General features: G+C 35.7%; 1 protein-coding gene across 1 annotated transcript in view; it reads right to left on the bottom strand.

The window, feature by feature from the left end:
• Positions 1-865: 865 nt before the first annotated feature.
• The window catches only part of BBS7 (Bardet-Biedl syndrome 7), a 33,772-nt gene continuing 14,337 nt past the window's right edge, over positions 866-20,300 (bottom strand). The window contains exons 9-20 of the mRNA XM_019668489.1: positions 18,308-18,392; positions 17,213-17,315; positions 15,393-15,585; positions 14,149-14,223; positions 11,753-11,818; positions 9,858-9,997; positions 8,090-8,254; positions 4,381-4,490; positions 4,162-4,265; positions 3,907-4,030; positions 1,962-2,107; positions 866-1,557 (exon numbers count right to left, since the gene is read on the bottom strand). Of these exons, the coding sequence (XP_019524034.1) occupies positions 1,974-2,107; positions 3,907-4,030; positions 4,162-4,265; positions 4,381-4,490; positions 8,090-8,254; positions 9,858-9,997; positions 11,753-11,818; positions 14,149-14,223; positions 15,393-15,585; positions 17,213-17,315; positions 18,308-18,392 (1,299 nt within the window). The 3' untranslated portion in view covers positions 866-1,557; positions 1,962-1,973. The remainder of the gene's footprint in view (positions 1,558-1,961; positions 2,108-3,906; positions 4,031-4,161; positions 4,266-4,380; positions 4,491-8,089; positions 8,255-9,857; positions 9,998-11,752; positions 11,819-14,148; positions 14,224-15,392; positions 15,586-17,212; positions 17,316-18,307; positions 18,393-20,300) is intronic.

Genomic DNA, 20,300 nt, shown 5'->3' with positions numbered 1-20,300 from the left:
ATCGCTGAGAACCCAAGAGGCTGCGAAAGGCGCAGGCAGGCACTGCCGGGCGTGGAGAGCCAAGGACACCACAGAGACCAAGCTAGCAGCCCGCCGGAGAGGCGGCTGTTCATGCAGTTCAAGTATCCCGCGACTATTGAAATGAGCCAATCATCAGGGCCGGGAGCCCGTGACGTCACTCGGGCGACGCGTCGCAAGCGAGCGAAGGCGGCCGCGCAGGCACCGAGCAGGGGCGGGGCGGGGCAACGTTGGAAGGCGGGAGGAAAAACGCCTGCGCCGGGGGGGAGGCGGGGCCTGGCTTTACGGTGACTTTAAATGAAGCCTCGGGGCGGTCCCTGGGCTCTGGGGCCGCCAAGCTTGACTGACTTGGTTCCCAAAGTGTCAAGTCTGACGCAGCTGCTAACTGGCTTGGTAGTCTTGGTCAAGGTTATTCAGTGTCTCCGAATCTGTTTTCTTATCTGTACATTGTTGCTACCTACACGTCATACGGTTGTCGTTCGGATTACATTATATGCATAAGTCATTTAACACGCTGCTCACATAGTAACAAAGATGATGTCATCTACCACTTAGGTGCTTTCTTATTTTTCCTAATGAAGATGTAATTAATATGAGGTGCCACCCTGAAGTGCTATTGATATATTTATATATATATATATATATATATATCAATAATAGTAATTACTATAAGAAATTCAACTAGACAGTCATTCTGATCTATGTTAACCCACGCTGTAGCAGCCAATAAAAAGCACCCAGTGAAATTCTAGTGACTTAGATATAATTATGTGTTCCCTTTAGAAATGAAGGTTGTTCGAATATAGTAGATATGTGACCTCATTAAAGTAAAACTCTTAGCGATATGTGCCTTTAACAGATTTTCATATTTAATATTCAAGGCTTGCACATAACTAATATAATGGTATATAATTAAGCACGATTGTTTTCTCACAAATTCATGTGTGCCCTTCTTAAAAACATAAAGAATAGCTTATTTTCCATTATAATCTTTAAGCCATTTTAAAGCAACCTTTAAATATAACATTCCCCTGAATATGAATAAACATGAATTAAGATTAATGAATAACACTTCCACAGCCTTAAAGTCATGCTTTCTTTCATACATGATAAAAAGGAAATAAGTGGATACTAGTGCAGGAAAATCTAAGAAGCCATCACTATTTCTGCACTATTCACATGCACACTTGTATAGCTCTACTCATTACAGCACATCAAGTTCAAGTCCTCCCCACCCCCAATCTGTGCAAGCTCTGCTTGTTCCTTTGACCACAATTAATAGCACTGAGCCAACTTAAGCATCTTACAAACTGAGCGCTGGTCACAATGTCACAATGCTCATTACCATGCAGAGTGAAATCAATTGCAAATCAATCTCAACTCCTAGAAAAAAGAGCTGGTACGTTATTTCCACTGGCTGACAACATACATAGTAACCAGGACACAAACCAGGCACCAGGATAATGGGTTCTTGTCCCAGCTTTACAAAATGATAGCAGTCTTCTTCATCACTTAACCTCAGTGAGAATCAGTTTTCTTCTATGATTTGACAAAATAATATGTTGTGAAGATCAAAAGAGGTAAAAGAATGCAAATACATTTTGAAAACTATAAAGCAGTTTACATATATATTATATAATATGTGGGTACAGCTTGTGAAATATTTGAATGTATTTTTATTTTCCAAATATTATTTACCAACATAAAAGATAAAACACCCACTTGCAAAAAATTCATTAAAATACCTTATAATCATTCCACTTGTATTTTAAAAATAAAAATGCTCTCTATTTTCAAAAAGTTGCATTTGTCAAAAGAAATAGAATCATTACTAAAAAAAAGTTGTATCTCAAATATTTTTAGAAAATATTTAAAAGTATTTGAAATAAAAGTATATACAGTTAGCTTGTACTTTTAAACAGACAACTTCTCTGGAACTTTACCTGGTTTATATCTCATGCAGCATCGAAGAAAGCAGTCAATGCATTTTGGTCATAACTGTCCAGAATATCCAGTAAAAGAGGTACTTTGGTTTTTACATTGGTGCCTTTAAACTTGAACTTATCTATGAAAAGATCGGTGATCATGCCTATAAAGAAAAACGTTAATTTCCTGTCATTGACTAGTTCTAATTAATGACATAATACTTAATAAAAGTGAATGATTGCTTGAGACTCTATTTCTAAGCATTTGTAATTCCATTATTTATACACAAACATGAAAGGATTGATGCTTTAAAAAATATTCATTTTGGGGGGATCTTAAGGCAAGTTTCAAAATATAAATCATTTGACTAATAACCAACCCTCTTAACAATTGGTTACAAGCTATTAATTCAGGCAATCAAATACTGGCCAGTTTTGAACTGCTCTGCATATATTTAACATTACAATAAGTGGTTTGTTTTATCCACCAAGCTGACCATTTCGACCTACTATAGAGACTCTGTTCTTAACAGTTTTATTTATATTAAAATATTCCATTAATATGTTGACCATTCTTGGGATTTGACTTGAAGGAAAATACTCCTAGGTTCAAAGATCTGGACAAATTATTTCACCTTTAACTTCTCTCATATATACAATGGCAATGATTCAAGCTGTTAATCTATTTATCCAAAACCCTGGGCACAAGATATGTTTCAGAGTTTTTCAGTTTAGGGAGATAATAAAAGGAACATAGCACATATGGCATAATACCCAAGGGGAGTGAGTGACAGCATTTGATAACAAAACATAGTAATGTTTTTGCAAAAAAATATAAGCAAACAATCCCACTAAGTGGAAAAAAAAGACTATAAATAATTTCATGTCAGTTTAAGTGAGGTTTTGTCATTAAATTCATCAGATCAAATCGGATTTGATTTATGACTAGCTTATCAAGCCAAATGATTTATGAAAAACAGCTTTGTTTTTTGAAGCTTTCTGGATTTCGGAATTGGTGAGAAGAGAGAGTGGTTCTGCACCACCTGTCTTCTAAGTTGCTATAATGATAAAAGACCATGTGCTTGCCGTATAGTCAATACTAAGCTATTAGGTATTATTATTACGGTTTGCGAGCAAGTCCCAGGGTGTAATAAAAGAAATTCGTCAGGTAGGCCTAAGGATTAATGTAGGCTAGTGACACTGACTCTCAGAAGACCGGACAGTGCAAAAAGCATGCATTTGGGGTGAGGAGGCTCTGCAGGCTTTGCCGCTACCTACCTAGGTGACAACAAATTCTCCAGGCTCAGGTTTAGTTAAAAGATGTAAAAACTGGAGATAACGTCATTACCTTACAGAGCTGTTTTTAAGGATTAAATATCTTACATGATTATGAAGATGTTATAAACAGGTGTGCTATGCACAGCAGGTCTTATGTAAAGATTGCAAAAAAAAAGTTTTTCTTAAGCTGGTCCTTCCTTTCCTCTTGCTCTCCTTCCTTGTCAGTATAATTTGTGGAACACCCAATTTCTACCACCAAAGCACAGCAAGGTTTGAACTTTAAACTGACACAGCATATATATGCCTTATTAAATTTTGCCTAAAAATATATTAAATGCTGCATTTTGATATTTCACAACAGCAACAAAACCCGAAAATTTGTGTAAAATATAGCTTAAATTTTAATGCTTCATAATTATAGGCATTTTGCACCTTCATGTATATAGATCCACATTGCATTATACTTGTTTCACTTAATTTTCCTTGCATTTTAACAAGTGAAACTATTAAATATTTAAACTAACTTGAGAAAATAAATATTCTAAGCAACAAACTGGCTGTCACAGGTCCATGACGCTGTGACCTCTGCCTGTCTCCTCTGCCCACCCAGCTTCTCTCACATGATGCTTCACAAACAGCCAGGAAAAAAGAAATATGGCAACGTGTTCTAGACGCGTCCACTAACCATAGAGTCTTTCAAGATGTGCTGGTTGCTTTTTGTATTCTTCCTGTAGGTGATCTGCCTCTTCTAGAATACAGCGATATTCTGGTATCAGAAAGTTTGTATTTCCCTCATGAACCTGCAATTCCTTATTTAAAATAAAAAACAGAAGCAACTTAATGTTCAAAATTCAATCCAGTGTAACTTTAAAGTCTTTAAAAATTTAGAAATCCCATCACAATAAAATAATGATCATGAGTCCATGACACATATACTTACTTTTAAAGCATCAATTAATTGCACTTTCTTAGCCAAGAGCAACTGGTATTCCAGCTTTGGGTGGATTAGAGTTAAAGTGTGTTTGACTGATACTTCATTTATCTCTAGAAGGAGTTGAGCCAGGCACAGTTAGAAAGTCACTTTGATCAGACACATTCTTATTGTAATAACAACAATCAAAAACACCTAGAAAAAAGTGATTCATTTTTCTTTTTTTACCGTATGAGATGTTAAGGTTAATTTTCCTCTTTGTAGCTTCTTTAGAGAGCACATCTTTTAGGATGGATATAGTAGAAATGTTGTCAGATTTAAAAATTCCTTCTCCTTTTCTATAAAATTAATATATATATTTTAAAGAACAGCTTTAGAATGAAATACATCCAGTAAATACATATTTTGTAACTAGTAATTAGTGCTTAGATTTCATTTGATTTTAGATTTCTTTATACACACACTAATATAAAGCATATTAAATGTATAACCTTTACTGTTATATTAATTCAAATTCTGAACATACTTGCAAAGCTAAACAAAAGATGTTAGATATATGCCGCCTAAAAATATGCCAATTTACATTTTAAACAACTTCATTTTCACTAATAAAATTTCCAACAGCTAACCCCTTATGTATATAAAAGGCATTTAGAATTGCTTACTTACATATGTTTTTCTTTGATGTACTCACATAAATTACAACATGACTATATGTATCTTCCTTAAAAGACAGCTGCTATCAAACCTAAGAGTAGCATCTTTTGTTCTTCCATGCCCAGCATCTATTGTCACTTCTTACTGTCGGTCACAGAACCCTTCCTTTTCTTTAGGGAACCACTCCTCTCTCTCTCTTCCTTCTCAATGTGCATAATTTCACTGGCTCTGTCCTCAACCCCATGTCTGGGCCTTAAGAAGGAAGCATTGAGTTTTCCATACTCCTGGCCACTGTGGTTCATGGCTCAACAGTGACACGCAATCCTGGGACTCTTTTTTACTGAACGAGTGGGAAAGAGAGGCTCTATGGTAGCTGCAAAGACGTAGGGCTGGTGGAGCTGCTGGCGGCCACCATGGCACTGCACAGGAAAGCCAAGGAAAGCCAAAAACAGCCGAGCAATGGAAAGGCACCGTCTTGATGACGCCAGTGAAGTCACGGATCCAGTCGTGCTCAGGCAGATTATTGCTGGACTTTCAAGTTCTACGAGTCGATAAATTCCTAGTATTTGGTTAAGCCTGATTGGGCTGGGCTCCTTTTATGATGACCAAAGTTTCCTAATCTATACTGTCTTTTATGTGTTCGGTGCTCCTGTTTATTTGGTTTTCATACACACAAATAGTTTATATTGACTAGCTGTAGGCAAATTCTGATTCTTTTTTCTAGAAAGGTAATACATACTTACTATTTTGATCCCAATTAAAGTTTTAGAAATCTTAAGATTTTCACTAGTCTTTAATTTTAACTGATGCTACTGAATAATAAACACACAGTACCTGACACTGTGAAATGACTCACATGGTTTATCTTCTTTTAATCACCACAATTTAAGGAACTAAGTGCTATTATTTCCATTCCTCAGAAAAAACTGAACCTCAGAGGATGATGTAATCTAGTTAAGGTCAAATGGCTGGAGAGTCCCAGAGCCAAGGTTCAAACCTAAGGTGTCTGCCTCCAAAGCACATGCTCCTCCACTTCCTCCATATAAGTGTATTTTATTCAGGTACCCAAAACACATGTATTGAGCACCACTATGTTCAAAACCATGTGTTACATACTTGGAGATACATACAAAGATAATTAAGAAATAGACTTTGCTCGTAAGCTTACAGTCTAATTTAGAGAGAAAAGCTTACATAAAAGTTATTATATCGGGGGTGCCAAAAAAATGTATACAAGTGGACACTTTGGTTAGTGTTGCTCAAGCAGTGGTTCACGTAATCAGAAGTGTCTGGATGCTGATGGGAACCACTTTGAGCATCTCTTGTCATTGCAGAAGTCAAACGTGACTTGTATTCATCCTTTGTTATCGGTATATATTGAGTATTACAATTTTAATACAGTTTTCCTGTCTTAAAATGTGTATACATTTTTGGCACCCTCTGTGTATTTCAAATAAATAACAATAAATACCTAAGACAGGTAAAAATAAAATGCTAGGGAACAGAGAAGAGAATTAAGGAAGGCTTAAAAAAATGCAGCTATTCATTTGGGCCTTGAAGAATAAGTAGAGTTCTGAGTGTTAAAAAATATATATATTTAAGGACACAGAATGGTAAAGAGCAAAGGCAAGCTGTTATAAAAGCATATAAAATGCTAGTGGCATGTCAAATTGTCTGCTATGAATAAAGTGTGAGGTTCACTGGTACTTTAAAACAGGTGTCATCATTACAGGTTCAAATACAGAGAAGATCCCCTAAAAGGTACAGTGAAACAGCTCCATAGAACTGATCCTAAAACCAGTCAGATTTCTGGAGAGTTTTTGGTTCCAAAAGGTTGCATTCTGAGGTCAAATTCTGAGTTCACAGCTGTTTCCAGAATTCAGCACGGTGAAGTCTCAGCTAGGAAGCAGAAGTAGAAAACCTCAGTAACCTCTTTAGGGAAAGAAACTTTAAGAGACAGAAATAGAGAGAGGATAAAAAGCCCCCTTCCCTCCAAACAAAATAAAATAAAATAAAATAAAATAAAGATCAAACAAAAACAACCTACAGATGTGAGAGAGAATCAGAAGGCAAAGGCCTTGAAGAGGCAGGAGGGTGCAAGCTCAAGGAGTACAGAAGTCAGCCTTACCCAAGCAGGGAGTCATTTCACACATGGGACAAAGGAGACGGAAATCTCAGCCTCTACTGTACTGAGAAACAGAAACTATAGGAACCCATCACATATGGGTGGGAAGAGGGCAGGGGTGCAGCTGGGGGCTTGAGAAGTGTATAGAAGAACATAGTAGGCCAGCCGAGTAGCTCAGTTGGTTAAGAGCAGGAGCTCTGAGCTAAAGGGTTGCTGGTTCGATTCCCACATGGGCCAGTGAGCTGCGCCCGAGCTGAGCTGCTGCTGAGCTGCCAACAGGTGGTAGGATGGCTCAGTTGGTGAGAGCACGTGCTCCTAACAACAAGGTTGCGGGTTTGACTCCCATATGGGATGGTGGGCTATGACCCCCCGCAACTATGGTTGAACATGGCATCTTGAGCTGAGTGGCCGCGAGCTGCTGCTGGGCAGCTGGACGGCAACTGTGGAGCTGAGATAGATACACCCTCCACAACTACAATTGAAGGACAACAACTTGGCTGTTCCCCTTCCCTGATTCCCCAACACTGTTCCCCTTCCTCAATTACCCAATAAAATCTTTAAAAAAAAAAAAAAAAAGAACATAGTGACTTCCACCTCATAACATGAGAGCTTCAAAAACCTGCACGTTTTAAGCTGAAGTTCTGAGCCATTTCCTATTTTTGCATAAAGAAATTCAATCAGAATTGTTGTTAAAATCAGAAAAATGTTCGAATCAATCTGGGAAGAACTGACATATTTACAGTTTTCATATTGATGACTATAGAATACGTTACTCCAACGAATCAAGTGTTTTATGTCAATAAAATTTTAAAGTTTTCTTCATGTAACTTCTGCATATTTCTAATAAAGAATAGTCCTACAGATTTTATATAGACATTTTGTTATTGTTATTGCTACTCTGGAAGGGTCTTATTTAAACAATTTCTTTTATAACTGATGATTGTCGGGAATGGGAAATGTACTGATCTTTCATATTCATCTGTATTCAATCATTTTTAAAACTCATTAATTTTAGTTGTTTTTCAATAGATTCTCTTGAGCAGTATAGGTTTTCAATCCTATTATTTGCAAATTATTCCTGTTTTAAAACAAATGAAAATGTAGACGCTCCATTTATACAGAAACCCTTGTGAAGCAGTAACAAGTTTTATTTACCTGTAGTTACTTTCCAATTGTGTATCCAGGAAGGTGTTCTGGAAGTAAAATGTCACGCATTCTCCTGCTGGAGGCTTTTCAGGAACTTCAGGCAGGCAAAACACCACCCAGGAGTGAACTTCAGCAAAACTGAACTGGCCCGTTAAAGTCAGTGTATTCATGGGTCTGTAATTTCATAGTAGAGGTACACATTTGTGTGTGGATTTGATTGAATACATATGTACATAAAACATTAACAATCAGAATTTTGCAACAGTAGCTAAACAAATATAAAAGTATCCATTTAATTTTTCTCAGATTAATCTTACATATCAGATAAATGAACATTGAGATTTCATGAAAAAAAACAAAACAAAACAAGTGCTTATCTACACCTCTAGCTTTTAATATTCAGTTAAGTAGCATAAATAGCTTGATTTCATTATAACATGCTTGACAAATAAAATTCAGTTTACTCAAGTAGATTTCATTTCTAAAAGTTCATCTTGTATTTCTATTATACGAAGTACAAAGCATACAAGACTCTCCTTAGGGAAATAATCAGCATAATGTGAAGGCACAGAATTGGGCTTTTCAATACGACGAATTTGAATCTGCTCCATTACTTGCTAGCTGTGTGCCATTCAGCAAGTTAGGGACTAATACCTTCTAGCTTGCAAAATCACACACACACACACACACACACACACACACACACACACACACACACACTTGTAAAATCAAACAGAGTTTAAATAAATCAAATGAATAATTATAAACAGTTAAGAAACTACAAAGTTTATGGAATTGAAGGTTCAGAAGAAATTTTAAGAAAATACAAAATTAAGAAAATTAAGAACTAGAAGGGACTTTTGGGACCATCCAAACCAACCCTCTCGTTTGCAGGTGAGAAAACTAACGCCCAGAGAGATTAAGTTATTTTCCCAAAGTCACACAGGAACAGATGTAAGATTATCACCCAAGTCTCTTGAGTCCCAGTATGCTTCTATGCTACCTCCACTAACAACAATTCTCTTTTAAGCAGGAAGACACCTCAAAATAATGTATCCTCTTTAATGTTTTAAAAAAAAAATCTTCCTTAGGAATTGTTCTCCTTATATCTAATTAAATTACATATCTCTAAAATTACAAACTGCAGTAGAAAAAACATGGGCTTTGGCCTCAAATCATAGCTGTTTCTTGTATCTGCAAGTTATTAACTTTTCCAAGCCTCCCTTTCTCATTGGTAAAATAGAGACATTATTACCTGTCTTGCTTAAATGATAATGCACAACATGGGGAAAGTAATCAATCATTCATTTCTTTCCCTTCTCCTTCATTTAAGCCCATGGTTTCTCATTTTCAGGAAAGAAAGCAAAAAACTACAAAGGGAGGAAATGGCAGTCAGAAATAACAGAGGCTATCACAATCAACTGCTCTGCGAGTCTTTTCTGAGGTGAAACAGGAAGAAACGACAATGCTTGAGGCCCTGTTCGCTCACGACAGGTGAGTGTGTGTGTGTGTGTGAGAGAGAGAGAGAGAGAGAGAGAGAGAGAGAGAGAGAACTGTTACTCTATTGGAGATGTCAGAATGGTAATATATAAGAGGAAAGTCCAGCTCAAGCCAGCCTCTAAAAGAAGACAAAGAATCTCATATCTATTAGAAATATTAATCCATAGCATTTAAATATTGGATTTTTAAAATGTACAAATAGCTACCAGAATTTACACTATAAAAGTTAAAAGCACCATGTAATACCCTGAGAATAAACGCTCCTCCTTTGTCCTACCTGTCATGATCAATACAGTGAGTTCTTTGATGGAGTGAAAGGGGTTTGATAAGGTACTGGCGGACCTGGCAGGTTTTGGGTTGAATTCTTGGAGTCACATATGCTTGAAGTGTGCCATACTGGCCTTCAATTGAGCGAATCTGATTCAACACAAAAGAGGAAAGAAAATAAAAGTAATGTTTACAATGTAAACATAATCTTTAAAATGTTCAACACAAGTACTCAAGCATTAGGCCTTAATCTCTTCTGAACTACCTTGTGTAAAATACTGACACTCTATTTAACAGCTACTTTGTGCTACTAGAATAAAGGAAAATTTTAAAAGACTCTGGCAGTTGAAAGCAAAATTAACCCATCTACAAAAGTTATCACCACCACATATTTTTAGGTTATTTGTCTATACTTAGTAATGCTATGTCATTCCAAAAGACACACGTTCTCACATAATAACCTATCACATTTAAAAACACAGGTGAATAATATACGAGTTACATCAAAAAGGATTAAAATTTAGAAGTTAAAGGGATAAGTTGAGTTTTCCAAATAACTAAAATTTACATGGAATATTTAATTTTCTCAGAAATGGGGGTATTATAGCATACAGCTATAAAAATCTATTGACAGAAAAAAGTTTCCAAGAACTTAACTCTTGATTTTCTATAAAAATAAAGAAGCATACTCATAATTTATTATAATATATTTATATTAGGAAATTCTTTTGAGCTATTTTGAAGATGGCTGGTTGAATATTCTGAGAATTCAAAACAATGTAGTTAACTCATTAAACTGTGAAGATGTAATTTTAGACGAGCTGGAAAGCCATCCAGCGTCTCCCTCCCGCGCCCCCACCAGCTCCTCTCCGTTTTAATTCATGGGATGGGTTGTAATACCTCTTATACTACTTGTATGTGGACTAAAATTATTTAGGAAAAAATTACATTTAACTGGAATGTCCTCAACCAGATGTGAAAAAAACTGTGTGATAGCATCTCTTGAAGAAAACATACTTTGAATCTCAGAACATTAGGAACACCAGGAAAAGTTACAGTCCTCCTTAATTTTTAGATCACAAATATATACATANAAATTTAAAAAATCTCACATTACAAGGTAAATAACTAAAATAGATCTGTATGCCACAATATTTAATTATAGAAGTGATTATGTTACTAAATTGCTAAAAAAAAACTTTAAAATATTTTCTCGAGAACAGATAATAATAAATGATATCACTGGAATGCAGTCAGAAAAATACAGATAGTAGGAAAATATAGGGCAAATGCCCAGATACTTCAATAACCAAATGACCTCATTTGGACCATGACTGGATCAAACAAACAATAAAAACAAAAATTAGTGAAATGTGAACACTAAATATTTGATGATATTAAAGAATTGTTAATTTTTCTTAGGTGTGATAATAGTATTATGGTTTTGTTTTAAAAAGGAGTTATCTTTTAGACACATGTACTAAAATATTTACAGCTGAAATTATAAATTATCTTGTATTTGCTTCAAAATAATTTGGAATGGAGAGAATATACACAAGATTGCCAAGAGTTGGTCATTGCTGAAGCTGGAGTCATTACTTTTACATATGTTTGAAACTTCCCATATTAGAAAATTAGAAAAAATATTTCCAGTTAGAGGAAATTAAAGATCGGTAATTTTAGAGAAGATGACTGGTTGACTGTGACAGGTTGACTAATAATAGCAGAGATAATGGTCTGGGCTGAATTAAAACCTAACACGCCATTCAAAAGTCATTACTCTAAAATGAATTGTTTCAGGGAGAAATTTAACGCAAAGATATATCATGTTTTGTTGCAAGAGGTATACCAAGATAAAGAAGAAAGTTCAAACTTACAAATAAAGGTACTTTCAAACATTTTTACCTTGAGTTCCAGCCTTGTGGTATTCGCCTGGCACCGATAAGTGGCAAGAAGAAAGTTGTCATTTGACTGGGAAGAATTGACAGTTAAGGAAAAGGATGAATCCATGTTTTTAACAATAAAAACATCATCAATAATGGTTACCATTTTCTGAGCACCTACCACCTGGGTGGCACTGTGCTAAATGCTTTTTTGCTTATTTTTATAAATAACACTATGCAGTAAGTTTTATTAAGTAAATTTTAATACATGAAGAAACTGAGGCATGAGGAATTCGGTATATTTCCCAAAAGCCAGTTAGTCATGAAATTGGAATTCAAATTCATACCTTTAAGACGCTAAAGCTCATGGTATTTCTATATTGAGTCTCTACAACAATGGTTTAAAATATTAATTTTTCTTCTAAAAATTTAACATATGGTGCCAACGCCTAATGTTTATAAGACAAAAACATCAATGTTTGGTAATAGAATGTCTTTGATTTTCACAAATACTGATAGAGGACTGAGAAATATCTCACCAAGTAGCACAGTACCTGGCTTACTGTAGGACTTCAATACATGTTTGTTGAATTAAACTGGAGAGGCTACTTCATGTATTGTAACTTCTGGAAATTGAACAGTAAATTGCCAAAATAGAAAAGTATATCTGGGTTCATGAATTGCAAATACAAAGCAACATGAAATATTTGATATGCAATTTTCATGTACTGTTATTTCCTGATATTTAATAAATAACTGAAGAAATAAAAAGGATGCAAATATCAAAAAGAAAATTCGAACATTAACATTTCAAATCATTTAAACTTAGTAACCAGAGGCTCAATCAACTGAAAAGTGAATTAATTTTTTTGTATCGTTAAAAGTCAAATATTATGTACTTAAGTATTTATAGAAAAAATGATATAGATTAGAAGAAATAAAATGTCTGGGACTAGGTCTGGAGGGGGAGGAAGAGGGTGAAGAGTATAAAGAAAGACTGGCCGTATGTTGAAGTTAGTGGTGAGTACATGGAGATAATTATACTATTTGAACTTTTGTACGTACTTGAAATACGCATAGTAAGCTATCATTGAAATACCCATAAAGCTATCATTCCAGAAAATAGGTTTCAAATTAGTATAAAATATTCATTCCAAAGAATCCTGCAGTGATGTAAATAAATAAGGTTAATCTTTCATAGTAATTTGGGAATTAAAGATTTTATGTTTATATTAGAGTTTTTTAAATGATCATAACAGTGTAGGCCCTAATCTTTATGTTTTAATTCTAAAAAGGGATAACAAACCATATATAATACAACTGTTATAAAATCTCTTATCAAGAAAAAAAGCTTCACCATGAAATTATATTATATTGAAAATTAGTCCTTCATATAGCGCTCAACTTTGTTCTTTATCTAATCTTTTTATTCCTTCCTCCCTTTTTCATTTGTGTAACTACCTAGCAGCCAAGCCCAGTCCCAGCCCCTGCTCTGGCTTGCCTTGGGAAGTGCAGCCACTCCAGACCTTATGTTTACCTAACTTCTCTTCAGAAGCCACAAGGAGCCCTGTGATTGCTGGTCAGCTAGCACCAAGCAGAAAGAAGTGACACAATAAGCAGGTCCCAAAGCTCTGAGGAGACCTCATCCCAGGTACTTTGCACACAGTAAGTGCTCAATAAACGGCCGCTGAATGAAGGTGAAACAAGAGTCAACAAGCCCAGAAAAGTGAGGAAGGGCAGGCAGAAGGAATCAATCATGTTCAAATGTAGGCGTGTGTGAAAACACAGCATTTTCAAGACATTTTAAGAATGTCAGCTTGGCTGAAATAACGTGCATGGCAAGCAAGGCAGGCAGCAGCTGGTGAAAGATTAGCTGGAGATGTATGTAACCAAGAGCTGAATCACGGAAAATTTTTTATGTCACAATGAGGAATCTAGACTTACACGCAAGAGTAAACAAGGCATCTTTCTAAGGTTTCGAGAAAGAAATGACACAGTGTTGTCTGTCTTTTACAGTAGGAAGGCCTCTCTGGTGGCAGTGTAGGCACAGCTAGCAGTGAGAGGCAACGCTGGAGGCAGAGACAGTGGGGGGTGAGCACGGCATGCAAGCACGCCCGAGGGCGGAGAAGTTAACAGCCTGCAGATGAAGCAGGACTAAGGCAGAACAGCCGGGAAGGTAGAACGGGCAGGAGCCAGTCAATAACTGGATTTAACAGATCAGGGAAAGGAAGGGATCTGGGACAGCACCCCAGTTCACAGGTTATCTGAGGACAAAGAAAGGGAGTCGTAGCAGGTTCTAAGGGAAAGGTTGTGAAGGGGGAGGCTGAAGAAACAGCGACCCCTTGTAGCGTTTATAAGCGTTATTCAAAATGGCGTAAGAGAAATGAGAGCATCTGGACAATTCTGGTTTTTACTCACCTCAGCATCACAGCTGCTGAAGCTGACAACAGCAGAATTTTTATCCACATCGAGTAAATCTATTGGAACATCACTCTACAGTCAATAGTTAAAAAAAACCAAAAGGTTCAGATGGAAATCTAAAAATTTTTACAAAACATATTTTCTCTAAGGGTTATCCTTATGTCATCTTAATTTATATTTGGTAATATGTGCTTCTAGAAAATAAATATAATAGAGAATGTTATATTACAGTGACCTATTTTTTTCTAATTTGGATTATCAGAGATTATCAAATGTCATCTCTCACTAACCCCTTAACGGTATAATCCTCTTATTTTTGTCAGTGCTAACTAAAAATGGTATCACGGGTTGCAAATAATCATACAGCTATTCTGATTACATCAGTTTCTCTTTCATTAATTTTAACTTCAGTTGTAACACAGAAAGATGATGATTTTGGTCCCCTCTGGAGAGGCAGTTTCAAGGAAGCGCTGTTGCACTGTGGACGCGAATGCTGCTCCTCGAGGTGTTCAATGCAGCAGCCCCTGAGCTAGCATTAGTTAAGAGACATTCATGCCTTTAAGTTTTATAAATAATCTGATCTCTCCTCACATCTATTTAAACCTTGTCTTCTTTCTCTTTATTCTTTTCTCATTTTCTGATTGATTTTTCCATCGTTTGCTTGTTTTCATTCATCATACTATCATCCCTTTCCACTCTATCAATATATTCCAAGTTAAAGGAAAAAATAATTACATATATTGATGAATGCAGATGTACATTATTATTCCCAAATTTCACCTTTGGGATTATCTACTTTGCCTACTGACCTCCCTAGAAAGTGGTGGTTGACGACAAGTTGTACTGTAGGCTATCATTTTAGTATTTGGAGCTTTAGAAAAGGTTCCAATAAGGGCATTGAATACTGGTGTTTTCCAAGTTGCACCTCTGCTTTGATCCTCTTCTAGGTTAGCTAAAGAACAAAATCCTTAATGTCCTTTCTGACTCATCCTGAAACTTAAGTCCATCAGTCTTTTGTTCAATATGTATAGGATAAATAAAAGGAAAGGTATAATTTAGATAATCTATGAGCAAACTGATTATCTCATGGAAGATTAAGATAAACCTCTAAAATTGCTATCTAAACTAAATATAACATTTAGAAGACAAACATTTAAAATTACTGGTTCAATAATTAGTGTACATGACTGGTTTGCAAAATAGATTCAGTCATAAAACGAAGAAATTAGACCTTTGCTTACCTGTATTAAGACATTATCTATTGCTGTCTGCACCTCTAAGACAAGGCTGTAACTGGCATCATCTTTATTTAATGTAAACTTGTCATTTATGCTAAACGAAGGGACAGCTGATTTTGCTTTGCTTGACTGAGAAGACTGCTGATATTTCTCTCTTTCCTGTAGTACCTTATACTGCAGGTGTTCCAGCTCACTCCTAGAGGAAAATGTGTACAACTTCGTCACCTATAAGTATACAACTTCGTCACCTATAAGTATAAACACTTGAGGTCCTTAGAATGTTTATAACAATTTGAGACACTTAACTTCTGCAACATGGACTTTTATTAATTGAACTAGAACTATAAAACTAACAGGAACCAACTTTTTGCTTCTATAACTGACCACGATTCTACATTATTTATCTCTGATCTAAACATTAAAACATCCACTCAGTCCCACAGCAGCAATATTATTGTAATAAAAAGTTGTAAGTATCACAGCAGGTTGCAAATAATCAATTCTAACACACAGGTCTGGTCACAGGCACATGCAGTACTAGACACAACAGAACCTGATTGTACTGGGGCAGAGGAAGACGTTAGACTTAGTGAGAAAAACGAAATCTGTGAAAGCAGTAAACATGCACCTTTCAGGAAGCGTTAGGGAAGAGAGGCAAGGTAAGAATGAACGTTTGGGGGACCACAAGGATGATCATGAGCCAGGGGTACAGCTGCAGTTCCACCTGGGGTTGGGGAGAATTCTGCGGAGACTGCACTGTGCGGCATCACTGACACTCCTTCCAATTACTGGAGAAGGCCATTTGGAAAAGAAGCAAACAGTTACTGAGGTAGAGCAACCTGAGGCTTAGCTACCCTGCTGTGGGGTGAAAAGTCTGGAGAGGGGCTTGGAAGGGGTTTGTGCAATGAACAAAGGAAAGGACTCATTCGTTCAAGCAATGGTACTGAGTACCTCGAATGTACCTATGTTCCAGGTGCAGAACCAACAAAACAGAAGCTTCTCATGAGCTTACGTCAGGAGGCACAGACTTGGTTATAAACATGAGGTATTGTATTGAGGATGTGAGAGAGTCCTCATTATCTCTACTTGGTATCCTTCTTGTATGCTCATTAGAGCTTGTTCTCCTGGTGGCTTTGGTGAATCGGCTTGTGGAGAACTTGTGGTGTGGCTTTAGTGAACGAGTGCTTGTGGAATTTTGCTGCCTTAAAAACCCTCAACTACCATCAAAAAATTATTGGCCCTCATCCCCTCAAAAAAGTTGACAAGAGGTGAAGTAGGGACAGCAATCATTAAAACTCCCACATCTTCAAAATATGAAGCAATTTTACTTGAGTCCCGTCAAAGGACTTGTCAAACTGAACAGGCCACAAAAGCAATCTGTGTGTGTGTCAGGAAGTCAATGTCACTCACATTCAGTAAAAAAACTTAGAAGCCAAAGTTACACATTCAGAAAGGCCCACAGGAGCAGTGGACATTAGAATTAATGAGGAATTAGTGGGAATTAACACAGATGAGCCATCTGTGTTAGTTTCTTTCTAATGTCTGTGGAAAAAAAACCAAAACACTCCAACTATCTATAACTAAACAAATGCAAAAACATAATTCTTGATCTAAAAATAGTCAACATAGAATAAAGTATACAAAAAGTATATTTCTAACTCTAAAATATTAATCAGCACTTACTGCTAATTTTCTCAAACCAATAAACTTTCATTAAATGTATTAATTCTTTCCAATAAAATATACTGCATATACACGTAATAAACAACCACACACTTCATGAAGTGAAACATAAAAAGGCAAACAAAAAAATCCAAAATTACCGTAAAGAAGAAATTTTATTCTGCATGTCCTGAGTAATTTTTAGTTCCTCTCCTGGTCCACTTTCCTTATGAACAGGCTCTGTTGTCAGACCTGTAACCCAGCCTGTAGAAAGGAGTTCAATTGTACACCATCAGTGCTGCTGCTATTCAAAGAAACCCCAATCTACAAGCCCCTTTGTCCACCATCAGCCTCACTTATTCCTTTTCAAACAACACAATACAAAACACAAAAGAAATCGCGCTGGGAAAGATTCAAACCATAAAGAAATTATTTCAGCTTTCTGTGATACTTTGTTGCTTTGCCTAAAAGACTATAATACTATGATTAAGGAAATCTTTCACTTCTTAATTTACAGTTTTAGTTTTCAAGTATGGAATAAATCAACATCTAGCAAATGCAAAAATAGCTGATGAAAAAGAATTGTTTTTCAACAATTATTTTCAGGGAAAGTTAAAGTCTTATATAACTACTCAAAAACAAACAAGTTTTAACAAGAAATGTATTCAGTAACAAAACATGTTTTGTTTTATTTTTTAGCTGAGCCATCCTGCCACCTGTTGGCATCTCAGCGGCAGCTCAGCTCAGGCCAGGCATTGAACCAGCGACCCTGTTGCTCAGAGCTTGCACTCCTGAGTGAGCTCTTAACCAACTGAGCCACTCAACCGGGCCTCATACATTTGTTTTGTTTTTAAACCAAAGAATATCATTGAACATTTAAAGATACTAGTGACACACCAAGCACTCTTACAAGCTATTATTTAAATATTAACTGTTTTGTAAATCCATCTGCCCACTCCTTCCCTCGTTGTTTTTTTTTTAGCTGAGCCATCCTGCCACCTGTTGGCAGCTCAGCGGCTGCTCAGCTCGGGCCGGGAATTGAACCGGTGTTGCTCAGAGCTCAAACTCTTGAGTGAGCTCTAAACCAACTTAACCACTCAGCTGGCCCAACCAATAAAGCTTTTAATGCTACACATAAGAGTGAGTTAGTAATAATACTTTTTTAAAAAAGTAGTCACCAAAAGCTATTATTTATTAAATTTATATATTTTATATTACCGATTCTTTCTTCAACTACCTCCTACCATTTACCTTACCTGAATATGTAGACACGACGATTTCATCATAGCCATCTTTCCCTACACAACCTCCCTGGACAGATGTGACACTTTCAGACAAGGCCTAAAATAAATTCATGATCAAGCACTTCATTAGTAACTAAAAATGTCACACATGTGTTAAAATAAGCCACAAAATTTATTTTCCTGTCTCCAGACATTCAACATATAATTACTGAATACTTATACGCGCAGACACTGAGATTGGAAAGGCAAAAATCCTGCATAAATGTCAGAAAATTATAGTGTTTTTACATTTGGAGAAAGACTGAAAATGACTCATATATTTGTGTGTACCACTCAGCTACAGTAGTTATCTAATGAGCAAAAATGGTTTATTTATATAATGACGTTTTTAAAAAATGACCTAAGCGAAGCTCTCAAAACGTTTAGTCTATTATCTGAATTCCACAGACCACCTCTTGTGTGTTTTCTCCAAATAGTTTTCTTGATGAATAAAGAAGATAAAACCCTATGTGGAACCTCTGGGAAATTTGCTACTTTGGAGAGAAAACAATTTTTTCAGAAAGTTCACGGTTTACATCTCTTCTAAGCAATACTTCCCAAATTTGTCTGATAATAATCACTTGGGTTTATTTATCAACTAGCAATCAGTATTTTTAACACTCAAGATCAGTGGTTTTCAAGCTATCTGGAAAGCAAGCAGTATATTTTATATTGCAATCTGGTATACATTCATGCATGAACATATACAAAAACATATAAATTAAAGGTTTTATTACACTCTGATATATTCTAATCCATTCTATTTCGTTACCAAAAAAAAAAGTGTTGGCAACCCACTAATGGGTTTGACTAGTAGTTTGAAAAACTCTGCTAGGTAATTCTTATCAGGAAAGACTGAGAAACATTGTTTTAAAGAGAAGGTGGAGGAAATGGATAATAGCATTAAAAATGATTATTCTCTTCATCCTTCTTGTAGGAGGCAAACCTTTGAGCTATTCTGCAAATTAGGCTATCTTAGCCTTTCCAGAAACTAGTTACCTGAGAGATTCAAGTAACAAAGGTTTGATTATAAGTTTGCAAAAAGTTAGTTTTTTTAAAGAACAAACAAAACAAGTGGATCTCACATATGTACACTAGAAGTCTTCAAAACTTTCTGTTCATGTTCCCACTAAAGTTATTCTGAAAAATAACTATGCACCCCCTTGTTCTTTACAAGCTGCCTTTTAGATTTTTCATCACAACTTTAAATAGTTACAAAGAGTATAATTTCTGGAAGTCTTAAAGATTATCATTTTAAAATAAAGCTATCACATTCTTTAGTCATATCCAATGAATTTAAATACGAGGACAAATTTATATACACAATCAATGGCTTAAAAAATGGAGAAACAAATCCTTCTTTAAAAGCTTGGAATTTTACATTGTTCCTTTTTCTCCTTGAACTCTTATTTCCATTCCACTTCCCCCACATATATTTATCTTAATGAAATGTACTCATATGCTTGAAATTTATACTTTTCTGCAACCAAGAAAAAAATAATTGAAACATTTTATCTTCTGTGATCATAAAGGTTTAAGCATTAGGAATTTCTATCATTATAATTAGTATTACACAATTGATGAAGACAAATTTACAAGCTTTAGAAAATAATACAACAGCAAAATTCTATAGGAAATGAATCTTATCAGATGAATGAGATTTTTTTCCTTTCAAATTATTTATGCATCACAAATGAGTATTATTTATATATTGCTACAATAAAACTAGGTTGAACATCAGTTCTGTTCTTATTTTTCATTTTCATAGATAGAGCACTCATCAACCTTAGTCACATAAAGATGTTGCTGAGACTAAAAGAAGTTTTGTTATAGAAAGTTCACTCAATTGTCTAAACATCTTCCAAGTTATATACCTAAAATCACCAACTGATCTACCACCAAAAGCGTTTTTTAGTGGCATTCCATGCGCAACTTGATTAGGTCCCCCTTCAATTTATTGAAAGCA

The sequence above is a fragment of the Hipposideros armiger genome, unplaced genomic scaffold (assembly GCF_001890085.2).
Source record: "Hipposideros armiger isolate ML-2016 unplaced genomic scaffold, ASM189008v1 scaffold_1, whole genome shotgun sequence".
NCBI classification, from domain to species: Eukaryota; Metazoa; Chordata; class Mammalia; order Chiroptera; family Hipposideridae; genus Hipposideros; species Hipposideros armiger.
The sequence above is the reverse complement of the archived record's forward strand: the minus strand, read 5'-3'. Positions and strand labels throughout refer to the sequence as shown.